The 16,233-nt window shown below is 41.1% G+C and overlaps 1 protein-coding gene across 1 annotated transcript in view; it reads left to right on the top strand.

Annotated features, from left to right (window-relative positions):
• EPC2 (enhancer of polycomb 2) overlaps window positions 1-16,233 on the top strand; it is a 199,578-nt gene that overhangs the window by 109,477 nt on the left and 73,868 nt on the right. The window contains exon 2 of the mRNA XM_085645610.1: window positions 12,892-13,051. Within this exon, the coding sequence (XP_085501736.1) occupies window positions 12,892-13,051 (160 nt within the window). The remainder of the gene's footprint in view (window positions 1-12,891; window positions 13,052-16,233) is intronic.

Below are 16,233 nucleotides of genomic sequence, written 5' to 3'. Positions count from 1 at the left end.
TCATAAACCCACGCTATACCTTAATAGCAATACTGTATTGTCTTTATAAGTTTAATGGCTATTATACGTTTGTGTAAAAAATAAAATAATAATAATAAAAAAATAGATGAAAAATGCAAGTTTGCTAGTGCCAGCTCTTCAATCCCTAGTGACACAGCACCCAGGATAATATGCTGCATAGCTAAACACTTATAAGGTGCAAAATGCGAGTCTCTTATGTACAGCCCTCTAGCTTCCTGTAATTACAGACCCCTTTATTTTGGGTGTTGGGGAGAAGGCTGAGAGTTAAGAACCTAGACCCAGAAAAAGGCCAATTGTGAGCAGAGTATGACTATTTGTGTACATCATTCTTGCTGTGAACCCCCTCCATCTCATTCATACCCACCAGTATCTGACAGTCTGTTCTACAAAGATGTAGTAGCCAGGCTCATGGCCGATTAGCTTCTGAAACTGCTTTGTATGTGTGTTTTATTTAATTACTTACGTATTCTCCATATTAGCCTTACAAACAGAGGAAGGTGTTGCTTAATATTTTCCCAGGTGTAGTTGCAAACCAAACTATGAGTTACTAAATTACGGAAACAAAGCACAGGGTGCTCTTAATTTAAACTCTTCACCTGTGACATCCACAGGTACTTCATTATGCTTTGGAGAGAAACCTAGTTTGGTGGTTCTTAGAACCTGCCTTTCAAATTGTTTTGCTGTGGCAATCATTTTGTAGGTCTCGCCTGAGCCAGCGCATGCGCTGCTCTGGCGAGACATTTAGTGAGTGGGCTTTTAAAAGTCCTACCACAGCTTTGTGTGGCATACAGTGTGCAGTTACGCGCACAGGCACGAGCAGAGGTGCCATCTGGCTTTCCCCTCGCTCGCCCAAGCGCTCACGCCTCGCTTCAATGACCCTCCCCCACCACAGAGCGCATCTCGCAGCTTGATTCAGTTTCTCAGCCTTGCTCTGCCAGCGCTGCTTCCTGTCAGGCTATGACATGGCTCCTTCTGTACGGGCTCTCCGCCCCCTCTTCCTCTTCAAACACACTAAGTCCTGATCATGTGCAGAAAATATCCCTGACATTTGAGGCGCTCCAGGGATACAGTGCGCATGCGCACTACCCGCCCGAAAGGAAACTGCCTCGCATAGGAGCCATACCTAGCATAGACTGCATGTCAGAGCAGTTTAACTTGCAGCAGGCTGCGAGGACAACTACTCTCTGCCTTTGTCCTCTCAAATCTTTGCTCGCTGCTTCTCGCAACATCGTAACTTGTATCGACGACCTAAACAGAATTTGTTTCACAGCCCCCTTAACCTAAAACCCTTGAAGGGTGTTTCATCTCCGTTGTTGGCTGAAGTTTATTTGCGCGTTACTTTTGTGCCTGCAGTCGGAGGCTGGGCCTCTCGCTGTTGGTGTGTCGGACCAAGCCTGGAGCTCGTCGCTTGCCGCCTTCCACTCTCCGCCTCCGGGTGAAAGCAAACAAGCTGGTCTTCTCTGCTCGCCCGACCGATGCTGTTTATGAAGATGGACCTGTTGAACTACCAGCACCTGGACAAGATGAACAACAACATCGGCATTCTGTGCTACGATGCTGTCTCTGGCCGGGCGTTTAAAAATGGCAGGGACTGTCGGTTTATGGTTTTTTTCCCTTCAGTTGTAGATCTGTCCGAGCAACAATATTCCTGGTGAATCATTTATAATTTTAAATCGACCGAACCGGCTAATGTTAATTGTAGTGAGCAGGTTGCTTCATGTCTCAAACTGCCTTTTTGGAAAGCAAAGTTAGGTTCTGTGTATACAAAGTTAGAAGTAACAGGATAGTTGACTGCAGTGCACTGAGAGCGCCTCTAAGTACGTCTGCATTCAGTGTAAGTGTCTGCACACTGGACTTAAAAGCGTTGGTTACGTGTAAAACGTTTCTCCTTAATTTGCAATAAATTCTTTTATGGTTCGGGCTTTAAATCGAGTTTAAGTGTCATCATATATATGTGCATAAGTTGTCAAAGTACTATCTGTATATGGATTTCGAGAAAAAAAATATATTGAAGACACAGTACTTGCTTTTGAAATTAAATGCTTTTATACTGTGTTTGTGTTTATGCAGTACTCCGAAAGTTTGCCACTATCAGAAAGCAGGACATATATTTTACTTTGCACATTAAAATGTATATTTGTGGGGTTTTTTCTACAGTAATCCGAAAGTTTGCCACTTTTCAGTAAGTAGGAAACAGATTTTAGCGTTCAGTGTTACAGGGTTCTCCTATATGCGGTACCCGAAATTCGCAAGCTCTGCGTTTTTTTTTCTCTAGACTTGTATTTACTGTGCCCTGTCGGTCTTCAGCATACCAAGGCACGAGGAGTTTTGCAGAACAGTATTAGAGTGCTCAAAGTGGTCATGTTTTAAATATCGTCTGCCGGTCAGAAGCAGAGAGCAGAGCCATGTGCCTGGCAGTGGTAAATATTGGTGAGAGCCCGGTCAGGAGGCACAGCACAACAAAGGCCGGTCCGCTGTCTGCAGGCGTTTCCCGTATGGCGAGGCACAGACCGGCCCTTTGTTTGGCCTCACGCTTCCTGCTGGGCTTCGAGAAAGCCCTGACATTGAAGGATGGGCCTCCCCCGCCTACCGCCCCATCTGCACACACACTTCTTTTGTGGGAAGCGCTGCATGTCGCTGGCCCCCCTCTCTCTTACGTGTCTCCGTGTCGTGCGCGGTTTGTTTCTGCCCGGTGATAAAATCACATGTGGCACTTGGTTTGTTTTCAAATACATTTAACCTGTGCTGTAAACTAAACACATACTAAGTTAAAGGGAGTCTCCAGTGATAAAAGGCACATTATAAAACGTGTGATTGGGACTGTCTCTCGCGAGGTTGTTTGGCTGTCTCCATTTCCTTGTAAACTTCACTTTTTACCATTGCCACCATTCAGTCTGCTAGAAAAACAAACCGAGAACACGCCATTTTCTTTTCTGATGGCAGGCCTTTAAACATCTTTTTTGTGATGGGATCAGCAGCAGACAGGACACATGTTGTGCTTGGTGTTATAGTCAAACTGCAGATTGAATCACTGTCAAAAGAATTTCTACTACCAGTAAAATGTATTGTCCTCCATAGGCAAGGGGAATGTTTAATTTTAATGGAGTCCATGCTGTTGCTGGAGTTTTTATGTACATGCAATTAGGGTATTTAGCTTTCCCTGTGGGATAATGCACACCAAGTTAACAAGCATTGGCATAGCCAATAGGTCTCGCCTTTGGGACCTTCTAAGTGTTTAGCCATGCAACAGTTGATGTTGTTGCACCAAGGGTATTGTGCTGCATAACTAATACTTATAATGTCCCAAAAGCGAGACCTATTGGCTATGCCAATGCTTGTTTGAGATGTTTACTGGCTATGCTGTCTTTATTACCGGTATTTGTGTAACTAGAAACAACTTCCCAGAGCTGTGCGACCAGTCTCATACCCGACTTGTGCTAAATTAGCTACAAGTCTTAGTGGAAGTATTAAGGACCTTTTAGTACCGTCAATATATGCATTGATTTATGCATGTTTGGTAGCAAGCGCGCCTTAACACATCACTGCAGTAGTTGCTTATTCGATTTGTAGCAGCCCAGCTGTAGTGTTCACATTAACACTCCACATAGTTCATTTGTTTTCTTTTTTTATGTGATGCAAGACAAATGCCTTGTGGTGTTCAACAACTGTAGTTTCTTTTCAAAGTTTTATTTGTGAAACAACTCATTGAGCAAGCCCTGGTGTATAGCCAATCTGTTTAGCGTTGACTACCAGCCTTTTGGCTTTGTTAATGCTTGTTTTGTCGTAATTTTAAAAAAAACATTGGCGTGGGAGTGACCTAAAGGATTGGCAGAAATTGGGTATTAAACCAAACATCCCAACTTATAGCTTGGACCCTTGAAACCCAGATGGTGCTTGAAGGGTCTGATATACCCTGCCACCGAGATGAGAATGAAACCAGGAACAAAAGAACACGCATAAATATCATCAACTGTCAGGTTCAATATTTGCAGTCAATGATGAGCAGTTGTAGAAGTTTCTAAAACCTTTATCCTAAAGGACTAATATGGTTTTGTCATCTTTATTCCAGTTAGTCCACATTACAGAAGTGTTGAGCAAAAGATCATTACTGAGGGCATACACCAAACAAAGTGTTCAATAAAGGAGCTTTGTCATTAAACTAACTGAAGGACATAACCTACCCTATATAACGAAAACCCATGGAGAGTTCTCTCTAGAAAAGAGCGAGATTTCAGAGCATAGTTAAAGACTAGAACTCCCCATAAATAGTCGTTCTTGAAAATCAGCCAAGTTCCCTCCCCAACTGCAGTAGCAACTGTTTGAAATATCAGTGGTAGTGAAATGATCGTTGCAGTAGCATTGATCAGAGAGTCAAGCCAAAGGAAAGTAAAGTCAGTTCGAAGTAGCTTCCAGCAACGATAGTGACTATCCCGTAGGAGAGTCACAAGGGGTCTCCTCTGCAACTAGGAACACACAATTATAATGTAAATCATACGATAGTTTAATAAAACTTAGTAGGTATATGATGCACTCCTCCAATGGAAGCAACTCATCCGATGGGGTCGTCCACATCCGTTGCTTCTCATTTCAATTCCCACGATAAACAATCAAGCTTGTACATAGCTAAACAATTGTTGCAAGTAGTGATACATGGAAAGGTCACGTGAGAACCTTCTTACCTAAGGTAATAGCTGCATTCAGTGTCCCGAATTCAACGGGCTAGTCAAATGCAATGAAACAATTCTATCCACAATGTCCTGGTTAAACCTACATAAAATATATCTAAATTATTATTCATTCTAGTAGTCTATTATGAATTCACAGCAAGGTTCATGGTTCTACTAAGATGATCTGTTATGGTGTGATGAAGCAAAGGAGCATATTTTGAAGCACCTGTTGGCAGTAACAACCATGATAGAGCAACTCTCATGTTGTAGTCATAAGGGGTCTCCTCTCCTCTCTAGCTAGGAACATACAATTATAAATCATACAACAATGCAACGAAAGTTAGGTGTATGATGCGCTCCTCCAATGGAAACCGCTCATTCGATGGAGTCGCCAACATTTGCTGCTTCTCCTTCCAATTCCCACGGTAAACATTCACGCTGGTACATAACTAAACAGTTGTTCCTTGTATCGAAACATCGAGGAAAGTTCTCATGAGAACCTTCTTACTAAACTAAAAGCTGCGTCCAGTGTCCCGTCATGAAAACAAAGGGCTAGTCCAATGCAATGAAACAATTCTGTTTACTATGTCCTTGTTAAGCATACATTAAATATATCTAAATTATTATTGATTCTAGTAGTCTATTCATTATGATTGTATCGTAAGGTTCATTGTTATACTAAGATCTATTATGGTGTGATGATGCGAAGGAACATAATTTTGAAGTCTTCACGTTCTTCAGCAGTATGCTGGTGCTAGGCAAAAGTCTAAATAATGTGAAAACATAGCTTGGGCCTAGTTACAGAAGTACACTAAGAATGATCGCCTAGTACAATTCTATTTTTTTTATTTGTTATTTTTCCTACATGTCTAAAGCCAGCACAATCTCCCTACACATAATTTACTTATGCATTGTTTAGCGGAGTTAACATGCACTCTAAAATTATTTCTTACTTGTTCAAAGCAGGCAGATTCTTCCTATGTCATTTTTCTGTGTGAAAACATTTCTGCAATATTTAAAAGCATTCTAAGGTGCAATTGTAATTTGATGTGCAAGTCAAAATGTACATTTTATTTATTGATGGCTGTCTGAAAACACTTTTAGTAAATATATTATATGTAAAATCAAAAGGTCTTGTTTAACCCAGATCTAAAAGTGTAGTTCAAGGTGCTGCTTTTAATTGTTGAACCGCCAGAAGCCCTTAATAGCTAGGCCCCTTGTTCGTATTATGGTGAATTACAACTAGTTTTGGGCTCCTGAAGCTACCTTTTTGCTGGGAAAAGAGTTTTAATGACATCATCTCATTTACTCTGTATTTTGAAGTGTTGCCAGTCACCAGCACCCTTTTATTAAACGATGAAGTAGCTGTGTTATATATTTTACATAGACTTGTATGTAGCAACATTTAGCATGTGGGAAGCTACAGTACAATAAGTTATTAGAGAAGCCCTAAGGCCAGTAATGGTTTACATTGGGGATTAGTCTGTGGATGGGTTAACCCATTTTCCATCAGTTTACTATTATTTCTGTTTCCTAATTTTTTTTATTTTACAACCTAGTTTGTGTGTGGGATATTTTGCATTTTTGTACTCTTGAGTTTCAGTATGTTATCTCTGAACGCACACTGCAATTTCCATGTGGTTCTTTCCTATTAGGGGAATCGTGTGTGTCCAAATATATTCCGCAAGCCAGATTTACTTCCCCGCTTTGATACGATCTACCTCGAGAAAAGCTTGAACTACCTAATTATAGCAGTAGTCTTGGTTTGTCACTTTGGGAAGCATACTTGTTTTGGCTAGTACTTGTGTGGCCAGCAGGAAAATAAATCAAACTCTTCATTTTCACAGTCCTTGTTATGCATCTTTCTTAAGAGCAACTGCCAGTCTTGAAGTGACATCGCTGACGGCTCCAACTCCCCATACTCATTTCTTCTTTGAGAACCCAAAAACAATGGGTAATCTTGAGAGGTTGTTGTGGTAGACACAAGGTACAATTTAGTCACAGTGAGGTAACTGAACTTCTCCTTTTTCAGTGCACCCAGTCTTGTAGTCTGTGGTGAAGGGGCAATGGTAAGCACCACATCACTACAGACCACAAGATGGCGCACCACATTGGAGTGAAAGGGGAAAAATGGAAATCAACACCAGATTATACAATCTTGGTTAGTCTGTAGAGTCTGAGGGTTCATGGGTTTATTAGAGGTACCAATGTTGTTGCTAGATTATGCAGTAAATAGAGATGAAGAGGGAAGACAGCAGTTTTATATTGCTGCTTGTGTGTTGGGAGGGGGAGGCAAAACGGCAGCGAGATGTTGGAATTAACAAGCAAGAGAGAACGTAGGGGGTTAAGGAGGAGAAGCAACAGACAAGAGCAACGTGAACAGTAGGGGCAAACGGGCAGAGAAACTTTGATTTGAAAGTGGCACATGGGTGAGAAAACGGTGAGTTAGGAGACGCATATAATGGGTAGTGCATCACAAAGGGGGTGGGCAAAAGCACACAGCAAAAGAGCTCAACTGGGTACGGACGGTGAGGGGTGTTGGGGGTCAAGAGAACTACACGAGGAAGATAACAGGCAAACGCATGCACTCTTGTCGAGCGATCAAGAAGTAGGTCCCTAAAAGTTAGCAATGGAAAGGCACAGAATAAAGGGACAATGCTCCTGGGGAGGTGCACACACCAGATGGACAAGGCAATCCATTGAATAAGAAGCAAGCAAATAAATGACAGGAAAGCCAAACAATTTTAAGCAGTCGGAGGGCTCTAAGATCCTGTATGTCTTGATAAGCCCATGATGTTCTGCAAAAGACACTGCATGCATTGTCTAGTATGCTCAACCTAAAAAGTGGAAAGGGAGACTGATGTTCATACAGGGTGCCACAACAGTGAACCCAAAGTAAGAGTTGAAACTAGGGGTTTAAAAGCATTTCCTCTGTGATGATTGTGAATTGGTTATGCTGGCTGGTGGCAAGTATTTCCTACATGGAAAACAATCTGTGGTAGATGAGGTGACACCAAAGAGTTGTATATTGAAGAACAATAACTAGACTAAAGATCACTGCTGTAGGTCAATTGCACTGATTTAATGCGATTCCCCAGGGACAAATACTCAGTTTGGCTTGCATGTTAAATGTGTTTCTGATCTTTGCTGGACTACGGTCGTACAACGACTGAGGAGTGTACTCATGAAAGAATTTACATTATGAACATAATACTGTACATCCAACTACTTGTTTTGACTACCGTTTTCGAATGCAACTTCCTCCTTCTCGGACTTCTGCAAGGTCATTACATTATTTTTCAGACTAGAAGTTTCAATGTCATTGCGTTAGTGGTAGGAACATTTCATAACCCACACTATTTGTTTATTGTGGATATCCAACTTACTCTGCATAACTTCTTTGGTGAACATGTTCTCAAAATGATTGCCACACCTAAACTCATCCTTAGAATGCCAATACAGCAACACAGAACATAGTTTCCAAGTTTGATCTTAACGTTCTGGGATCTGTTACCACTTTCCCATGTCAGGCTCTGACCACATTCAGTTGCCCTTTCCTTGCATGGGACAGTGTCTTACCTACTTTGTGTTGTGCATAGAATATGGGTTATCTGCGTGGAATTAATTTCCTCCTTCTGATATAAAGTCACTGAATTTTTCCACAAATGAGACGAAGGCGAAACTGATTTGATAAACAGAGGCTGCAGGCATGAATGGTGGTATGGCTTCAAATGCTACAACTTCCTGCATTTAACCAGTCTGTTTTTCCCACTAACATGTTTTGCAAATTGTTAACACGCAAAAGGATCACATGGAAAATTAATTGTTTGGCTACTGCTATATGGGTCAACTGTCCAAGAACTAAAATTTTGGTTCATTTAATTTCCCTCCACATTTCTCTTGTCATTTAAAGGAATGTTTAACATAAGGATTGCCTGTCTCCCTGAGAGGGGAAATGTAATATAATTTGGCTGCTACTTTGAGGTTTAGGAAAGTAGTTTTTGGTCCAGCTCATTTCCCTGGGCACATAATTGTTTTTTTTGTTGCATCACAAACATTTTGTTTTGCTTAGTTTCTTCTCACCTAGCTACTGTCCCTGACTACATCAGTTCTTAAACGTGTGGGGCAACTAATTGGTTTCTTGTTTTCAAATCCTCGGATCTTGTCATTACTTGTATTTTAAAGGAGAGTCCTCAATAGTTATCTTTTCCTTAATTCTTTATGCTGTAGATAATATGAAACAGAGTTCCTAATACATTGCAACATGCTTATTTAGGTGCGCACTTAGTATTATTTCACGCAACACAGCACTCCTCTGCGTGAAAGGCAGAGAGTAGAAATGCTCCATATTTACAAATTTTACAAAGATGTTGAGCATTTCTGCTCTCTCCTTGCGCTGGCGCACAGTTTGCTATCTAGTGCCAACGCAGGCACCCTTGCATGGAGCATGGGTGCCTGCTTTACAGCCAGGATTATTTTCCTTATTTCTATTTTAATGTTTGCTCCAGAATGCAACACGCATGGAAAGTGGAAGTAATGAGGTGAAATGAAGATTTCTCCTCGTTATGCCTCTGGTCCTCGTTATGCCTCTGGTCAGGTAGTAACACCAGTTTTAGCACAAACCCATATTTACAAGTCTTTGTTAATATAGGTTTGTGTCACAATTCATGGGCAGATGCATGGTAATGCCAGTGTTCCACCCATGCAATGCCTACTTGTCGCAAAGTAACGCAATACAGAGCTATGTGGTGCGTTACTTTGCATTTACTAGACCGCGAAAACTGGTTAAGTAAACTCCACATATGTTCTTGCGGCTTTTTTTTTTCATAAAAAATAAGTTACGCTGGTCTATATTATTAACAGAAAAAAAGTTGAAAATTATTTTGAGAAAAAAATAACAACCTAATAGAGGTGACCTAGCCCTTGAGGCTGACCTAGGATTAGCATGGGTTTATTCTTTACGTTTTGCCTTGCCAAACTGCTGTGGTTTAAAATAGCTCCCCTCCTCCTTTTTCCATGTTCACATAGTAGTTGAGGGCACTGTGCGTTTAGGCCTACAGCAAGGGTGTCTCTTGACGTTTGGCCTTTGAAATTCATATTGTAACTTTGTCTGCATGTCTTTGGTCATTGATCATGCACAGTTAAATTGGTGTGTCACAAGTTGACTCTATTATGTACCATCAAAGTCGACTCTGTTGTTGGCCTTGGGTATCGTGTTTATTGACTACGAACATACACAAAACTTTTCTGCAACCAGAAGGGTCTGACATTCATAAGTGTTAATTTTGTAAACGGGCTAGTAGGGCAGAAAATCAGAGTAAAATGTCACCCATTTAATGCCCCCCCCTTTAACCTTATTTTAAATAAAAAATGGTCTTTGTTGAAACATTCATGACAATCTACACAAATGAACTCTTGCTGAATTCCAGATTTTGTGTTCATTTTGAAAATGTATTGCTTTCCAGATTTATTAATGGATTTCACATATTTCCACCACAAACCTCAGTTGGGTAGAAACCTCAAAAATAGGAAAAATTGATTCCCACTTACAAAAATGCATAAAAGTGTGATTAAAAAATTAGTTATTCATTTAGTTTGATAGATATACTTGTTCCTGAAAGCCGAAAAGATGGTGATCCTAGCATAGCAATACTTTTGCTGATTCCAATAAAGTGCACTTTTTTTTCTCACATTACTCCGTACTCCTGCCATTATTTATATTTAAAAAAAAAAACCAGAAAACACCAAAATGTTGGTGGGCAATTTTCTCAGTCCCCAGTATGTTTCTTGAATAATAGTTTTCTTTTCATCACACACAAAATTTATGAGAAAAAAATTAAAACTTAAGCATGAAGTGCCTCATATATGAAAAAACCCTGCACACTGGTGCAAACCGGCTACTACTGCTCTTTTTAATGTACGTTTTGTAAAACCAAAGCTTGAAACTGACTGCCATTTAGGAAAACCTAATCAATCGCCTTCAGGATAGTAATTGGCGTTGTTAACCTAGTTTAAAATTCGTGGATGGCTCTCTAAAGAATCTCAGGTGAAATAAGGTTATTGGTTTGCTTCTGGTGTTGACATGCGTGTTTGCTGATAATAACCTTAATAATGTGGGGTTTTGTGAGAGGGCTTATTGTACTGTGGTTAACGAACAAAGGAGGTGAATCCGATTACTTCCGGTGCGTTTACTATTGAGGTGTGAAGTTTGATATCCAAGGTTGAGGGGTGAAGAAATTAACTTAAATAATAATCTTAAAATATATTTGCAAATACAAGAGGTGGTTTCTTAGAGTGTTTACTTATTCAGTAGGTTTTTTTACTCCTTGTTTACTGTTGGGTGTTAGCCTGTTGGCGCATGGGACCACCAGACTTGATGAAAATTATTTATTGGCGTTCCATATGTAAATTGAATAATGTTGGAGCGAGTATTGAGACCTGAGGCATACCGCTTACCATTTTGGCTCTGGCTAGGGCATGCTCTCCTACTCCTCACCTTTGGGTGCCTGTGTGTGTTTTGATGATTCAAATATTTATATTGGGTTTTGCAATTAACTAATGCTGCTATAAATTGTAAGTCAGTTCAATACGCATCACTCCACAGTGAACACTCTACAGTAGGCCAACATGTTAATACATCTAAAGTTGCAGTCCCTTGTAATCACTCGAACTATGTCTCAAATTATCCTAAAGCTTTTAGTCTTCTATATTTCGCTGATTACACACCAGGTATATGATGATAGTGAATTTCAACTTGGAAAGGGGAGAAAAAGGACTGCACAAGCATTTAACATGCAAGGTAGGCAGGTAAATGGTCAGAAGTGATTTCTTGGGGGGTGTAAGTCCAAATACAAACTGATTTCCCATCAATCCCCTGGAGGAACAATGGTTAAGAAGCAGGGATAAGGCCAGGCACACCATAAGGGATCACGCAGGATGCATTAGATGCTGGGTGCTTTTCAGCCGTGAGTTCTTTGAATTGTAATTAATAACATAGCATCCCAGGTTGCTGCAATTAGGTGCTTCTGGATTCTACGGGCCTCTTCCTAGTACAGCATAGTTCTTTCTGCATCACCCCAGCAACGCAGAGCCGTGCACCACTGGGCGAAAGGCAATGGCTGCTGTGCTCACCAATGTATAGTCAGTAAGCGTTTTTAAGGGACAGATTCAGAAAAAGTACCTTCATCGTTTGACTCTTCCTCCTGGGGAATATGCCGAACGCTATAGCTTCCCATGATACATGTGTAGTGAGCTCTTTAAGAGTGACCAGTAGAGTGTGTATAGAATGACAGTATCCCGTTACTCTATAGCAAGATTAAATGTGTTTGATATCTGTGGCAAGTAAGGTTGCCTGATGTATACATGTGGTTTAACTGTAACGGTGTAAAATATGTCCTATGGATTACCATATTTTGTATATTTTTACATCTTGCATTTCTAGAAATGAGATGCGGAAATTCAAGGGCCTGTACCCATTCGGTATCATGTAAGGGCCACCTTGGATGTTCCTCCCATTTGTGCCAGAGATAAGCTAGCAATACCTCAGTATGCTTCCTTATTGCACTATAAAACGAAGTAATAAGATGGTTTCCTTCTCCCATGGTGTGCCTTGACCTGTGTGAGTTTCGATATGGTTTTCTGTTAATGATATATATATATATATATATATATATATCTATTTTCAGTACCTAGATTGGCTTACCTTTTCAGACTGGAAGAAAAAATACTTTTTTTGACAATACGTTTTTCCACCAAATGGTAGACCACCCAAGAAGACTAAAGAATTGAATATGTACTTTGGCATGACCATTAAGTAAAACGTATAGCTCGGCTGTCTTTTAACCGTAATAAAAAAAAGCTATGATAATTCGTAACAAATGTGATTGCAGGTCTTATGATGTACTTAAGATGAAAATGATTTTGTATTTGACAATCGTTACTCTTTCTAATATCCCATGATAGTCTTGCCTAAATTTTAAGTTCTGTCAGATTTTAGAATAGTCATACTTACTGATGTTTGCTTGATTATGCAGTTTTAATAATTTGGATTGCTTACTGTATTAGTTAATTGTTTTAAAGCGGTCTTGCTAATTATCCTTTGATTTGGCTTGAAATATTTGATTTATTTGTAAAATTTGCAATTTGCTACTTTTGGAATGCACTAGACCAGTAAATTTAAAATATAAAACTTCTTTCTTTCCAGGAACACCATTTACAACGGGCTATCTCTGCACAACAAGTTTTTCGGGAAAAGAAAGAAAGTATGGTTATTCCAGTTCCAGAGGCGGAGAGCAATGTCATCTATTACAATCGTCTGTATAAAGGAGAATATAAACAGCCAAAACAGTTCATTCACATTCAGCGTAAGTTTATTATATATATATTTTCATGCTGTAAATTAAATCCGTTTGTTGCATATGGCTCTCACTGAAAGCCACAGGGCTGAATTTTAGGTTGTAAATTGGGCTATTCACTTGCTATGAATCAATAACCGTGGGAAACAAAAGTTGTTTCACAGTGTTGCTACGTCCTAGGTAGTCACATGCTGCTTTAACAGGTCTCTCGGAGAGCTGCAAATCAGTGCAGCACTGCCTCTCTGCTTGGGTGGAGAGCAGAGATCAGCTTCAGCTACATAGAAGAAGGGAAGGCACAGAGGGTGGTAGAGTTGACAATTGGGAGACAATTTTTTTTGTTAATGCATTTTGGGATAAGGAAAGGAGGCCATGCTATGTACTGCTCTCTAATTACTCATCTACTTCTGCATATAATTTGAAAGAAAGGCCAGAGGGTTTGATGTGACCGTACATAACATAACATTCTAAATGGGTAATAAGCGAAAAATCAATGTATTCGCCTTGGGGTTCTGAGTGACCTTATAGGCAAATCGAGCTTCAGTTATTTAGTTTTATTTCTATAATTCTATGTGCCATTAGTTATATTTTTAAAAACATGCTAAAATGCCCCCCCTCCCCCCCGCCTTGGCAGAAGAGTTGGACAATTGCATGTTAGTTAAATCTGTTTGTATTTGTTTGCTTTGTTTGCCTGTGATCGTTTTTATGAAATCAGTGAAATTTGCAGAGTCTTGCAAAGATGCATCAGATTTCTATTTTGCAGCTTTGTTCTGTGCTAGAGCTTTGCAATTTATACATAAAGCAAGTCAAGTAAACCAGATTCTTGATTAGGAAAGTTAGCTGTTAGAAGCATTAGTTTATTTTTTGTTTTGCTAGTGGAAGTGCTAAGTTGATGGGCTTGAGGTCTTGATTGGAGATTGTATTATCTTTAACCTAAGTAGCAGCATTTCTGCATCCTACACAAACTGTTGAACACCTTGAACCCTCTAGCAAATGTGGTAGAGATGAAGCACATGCTGTTTCTGTTGTGGGGACTTGTTCATAGAAACTACACTACTGGCAAAATGAGGGCAAAGTTGCAAATCGTGCAGGAAGCGTGTGATCCTAGTAATCGGGTGACTGGGCGGATTTGAGTGGTTTTGTGGTCATATGGCATGTCAAGTTTAAGGATTACTTGCAGACTGCCAGGACATAGCGCTTTTCTTTGTTGTAAAAAATAAAATTCTAGGCAGAAGGGGGCAATATGGCGGCTTCTTAGTATGGCGCATTAGCTGCCCTCCTTGGCTCCAGTCTCAACAGAAGGCCGTGGTGGCCCTTTAAATTAAGAAATGCAACATGTTGGCACTTACATATATTGTAAAGAAAGTTGGACAGCAGTACCTGGATGGGAAATTGGAAGTGGCTAACCCCAGTGGGTCGAGAGAGGCTGTGTTGCTGTAATTTGCTGGTGGCGTGCTCGGCTCATTCAGCCGACGAATAAAGGAACATTTTGGTCGGAGAATGCCCCTGAAATAGAATAAGCATGTGAAGAAACGGGCTGAAGCGTCAGTGTCCACCTTGGCACGCACAGCGGACGAGCTTTGAAGACAGCAGCAGGGCGAAAGACTGAAGAAGGTGTCGTCTGCGGCAGAGAAACGCAAAGCAGAAGTAGGCGGTGACAAGCGAAAGCTTGTGCCGCAGAAAGAGAAGGACTTGTGGTCTAGTGTGGAAACGCAGAGGGGGAAGCAACTGTTGATGCCTGAGATCTTTGTGGGGAGGGCTTCCAGACTCCCTCTAAAGGGACCTAGCCGGGCCGGTATACCCGAACACGCACCCGAGAAGTATGTCAAGAGGTCATGCGCCTCTCTCCTGAAAACCGTGGGCACAGATACACCGCCGCATTAACAAAATGACACTACCATTGGGGAAGGGTTAACACCAGAGGAGGGTCTAGGAGAGGCCAGGCCGGTGGCTTAGAGACCCCAGCGGCATGGGTTTTAGAAAGAGGGTTCGGAGCCCTTTTAACCCCAAAAGTCTTCCTATTTGCATGGAAAGATGCCTGGAGTGAAGTGTTGTGTTGCAAGGTCTGATGGAAGAAGGGTCCCCTGAAGGTGGGGGATAAATTATTTTACTTGCGGACGAGTCAGACCTTTTTGGAGTAAGCTAAGTCCTGACAAAGGAGGACCCTGCTCCAAGTACCTCAGGGGAGAGCCCCAACAATAGTTTGGTTAAACTAGCCGCACACACTCGCGCACACACACACACGCATGCTTTATACAGAAAAAGTGATGTGAGAAAGCTAGGGTAAGTGGAAGGGGCCTTGAATACTACATGAACATCAGCCGGCGGTTAAAGTGGTATAATTCTGCCACACGCCAATTATAGGAGGAGGATAATGGGGGGATAACAGGTACTCCGCAAGGCGGGATGGCAGTCTGGGGGTGGTAGATACTCCCACTATCGAGCTCATCTACTGTACGCTCATTCAGATAGAAGTGAAGATCCGAATTGAGTATAAGAGAACTCACTTGGCCACAGGGAAACTACAAGAGGCAATGTGAAAAATTAACCAGATCGGCTCGAAAATGACTGAATTACTGCGGTGGAACATTGGACAGAGTTATTAGAGGCCGGGGTTTGAACAATGGAGAAACAACACGTCCCAATTGACAGATATGGTGTGGATTCTGGAGGACCTTTGAAAACCATCAACGTAGGAAAAATTTAAGGTTTTTAGGTCTGGCGGAAAATGTTGAGGGAAATAACAGGTCATTCACGTTGGGTTTGTTAAAGGGGGCCTTCCTTGATATAGTTGGCTAGGATTGGGAGTTGGAGATGCAACAAAGTCACAGTTTTCCTTTAATGCAATAGAAAAATCGACAATCCCAGAAGCATGAGAAGCCTAGAGCAATCTTGGTATTTTCTTAGCACTTTTTTTCCTTATGCCAAGCAATCTTTGACAAAGCAAGGCCAGGACCAAGATGGTCAGTTGATGGCCACATGTTTATTTTTTGTCTCGCCAGACTTCTGTCATGTGACAGTTGAAAGAAGATGCTGCTTACGGCAATTGTTTTTGCCCTTTCAGGGATTTGGTTGTGAAGTATTCTTGATGAATCCTGCCCCCCTCAAGGGTAACTTAAGGGAAAGGCTCCGAAATTACATCAGAGATAAAGGCACAAGAATTCCCTAAGGATATCTCTGGTGGGGCTGGGCAG

Source organism: Triturus cristatus, chromosome 3_1 (assembly GCF_964204655.1).
Source record: "Triturus cristatus chromosome 3_1, aTriCri1.1, whole genome shotgun sequence".
Taxonomy (NCBI): domain Eukaryota; kingdom Metazoa; phylum Chordata; class Amphibia; order Caudata; family Salamandridae; genus Triturus; species Triturus cristatus.
The sequence above is the reverse complement of the archived record's forward strand: the minus strand, read 5'-3'. Positions and strand labels throughout refer to the sequence as shown.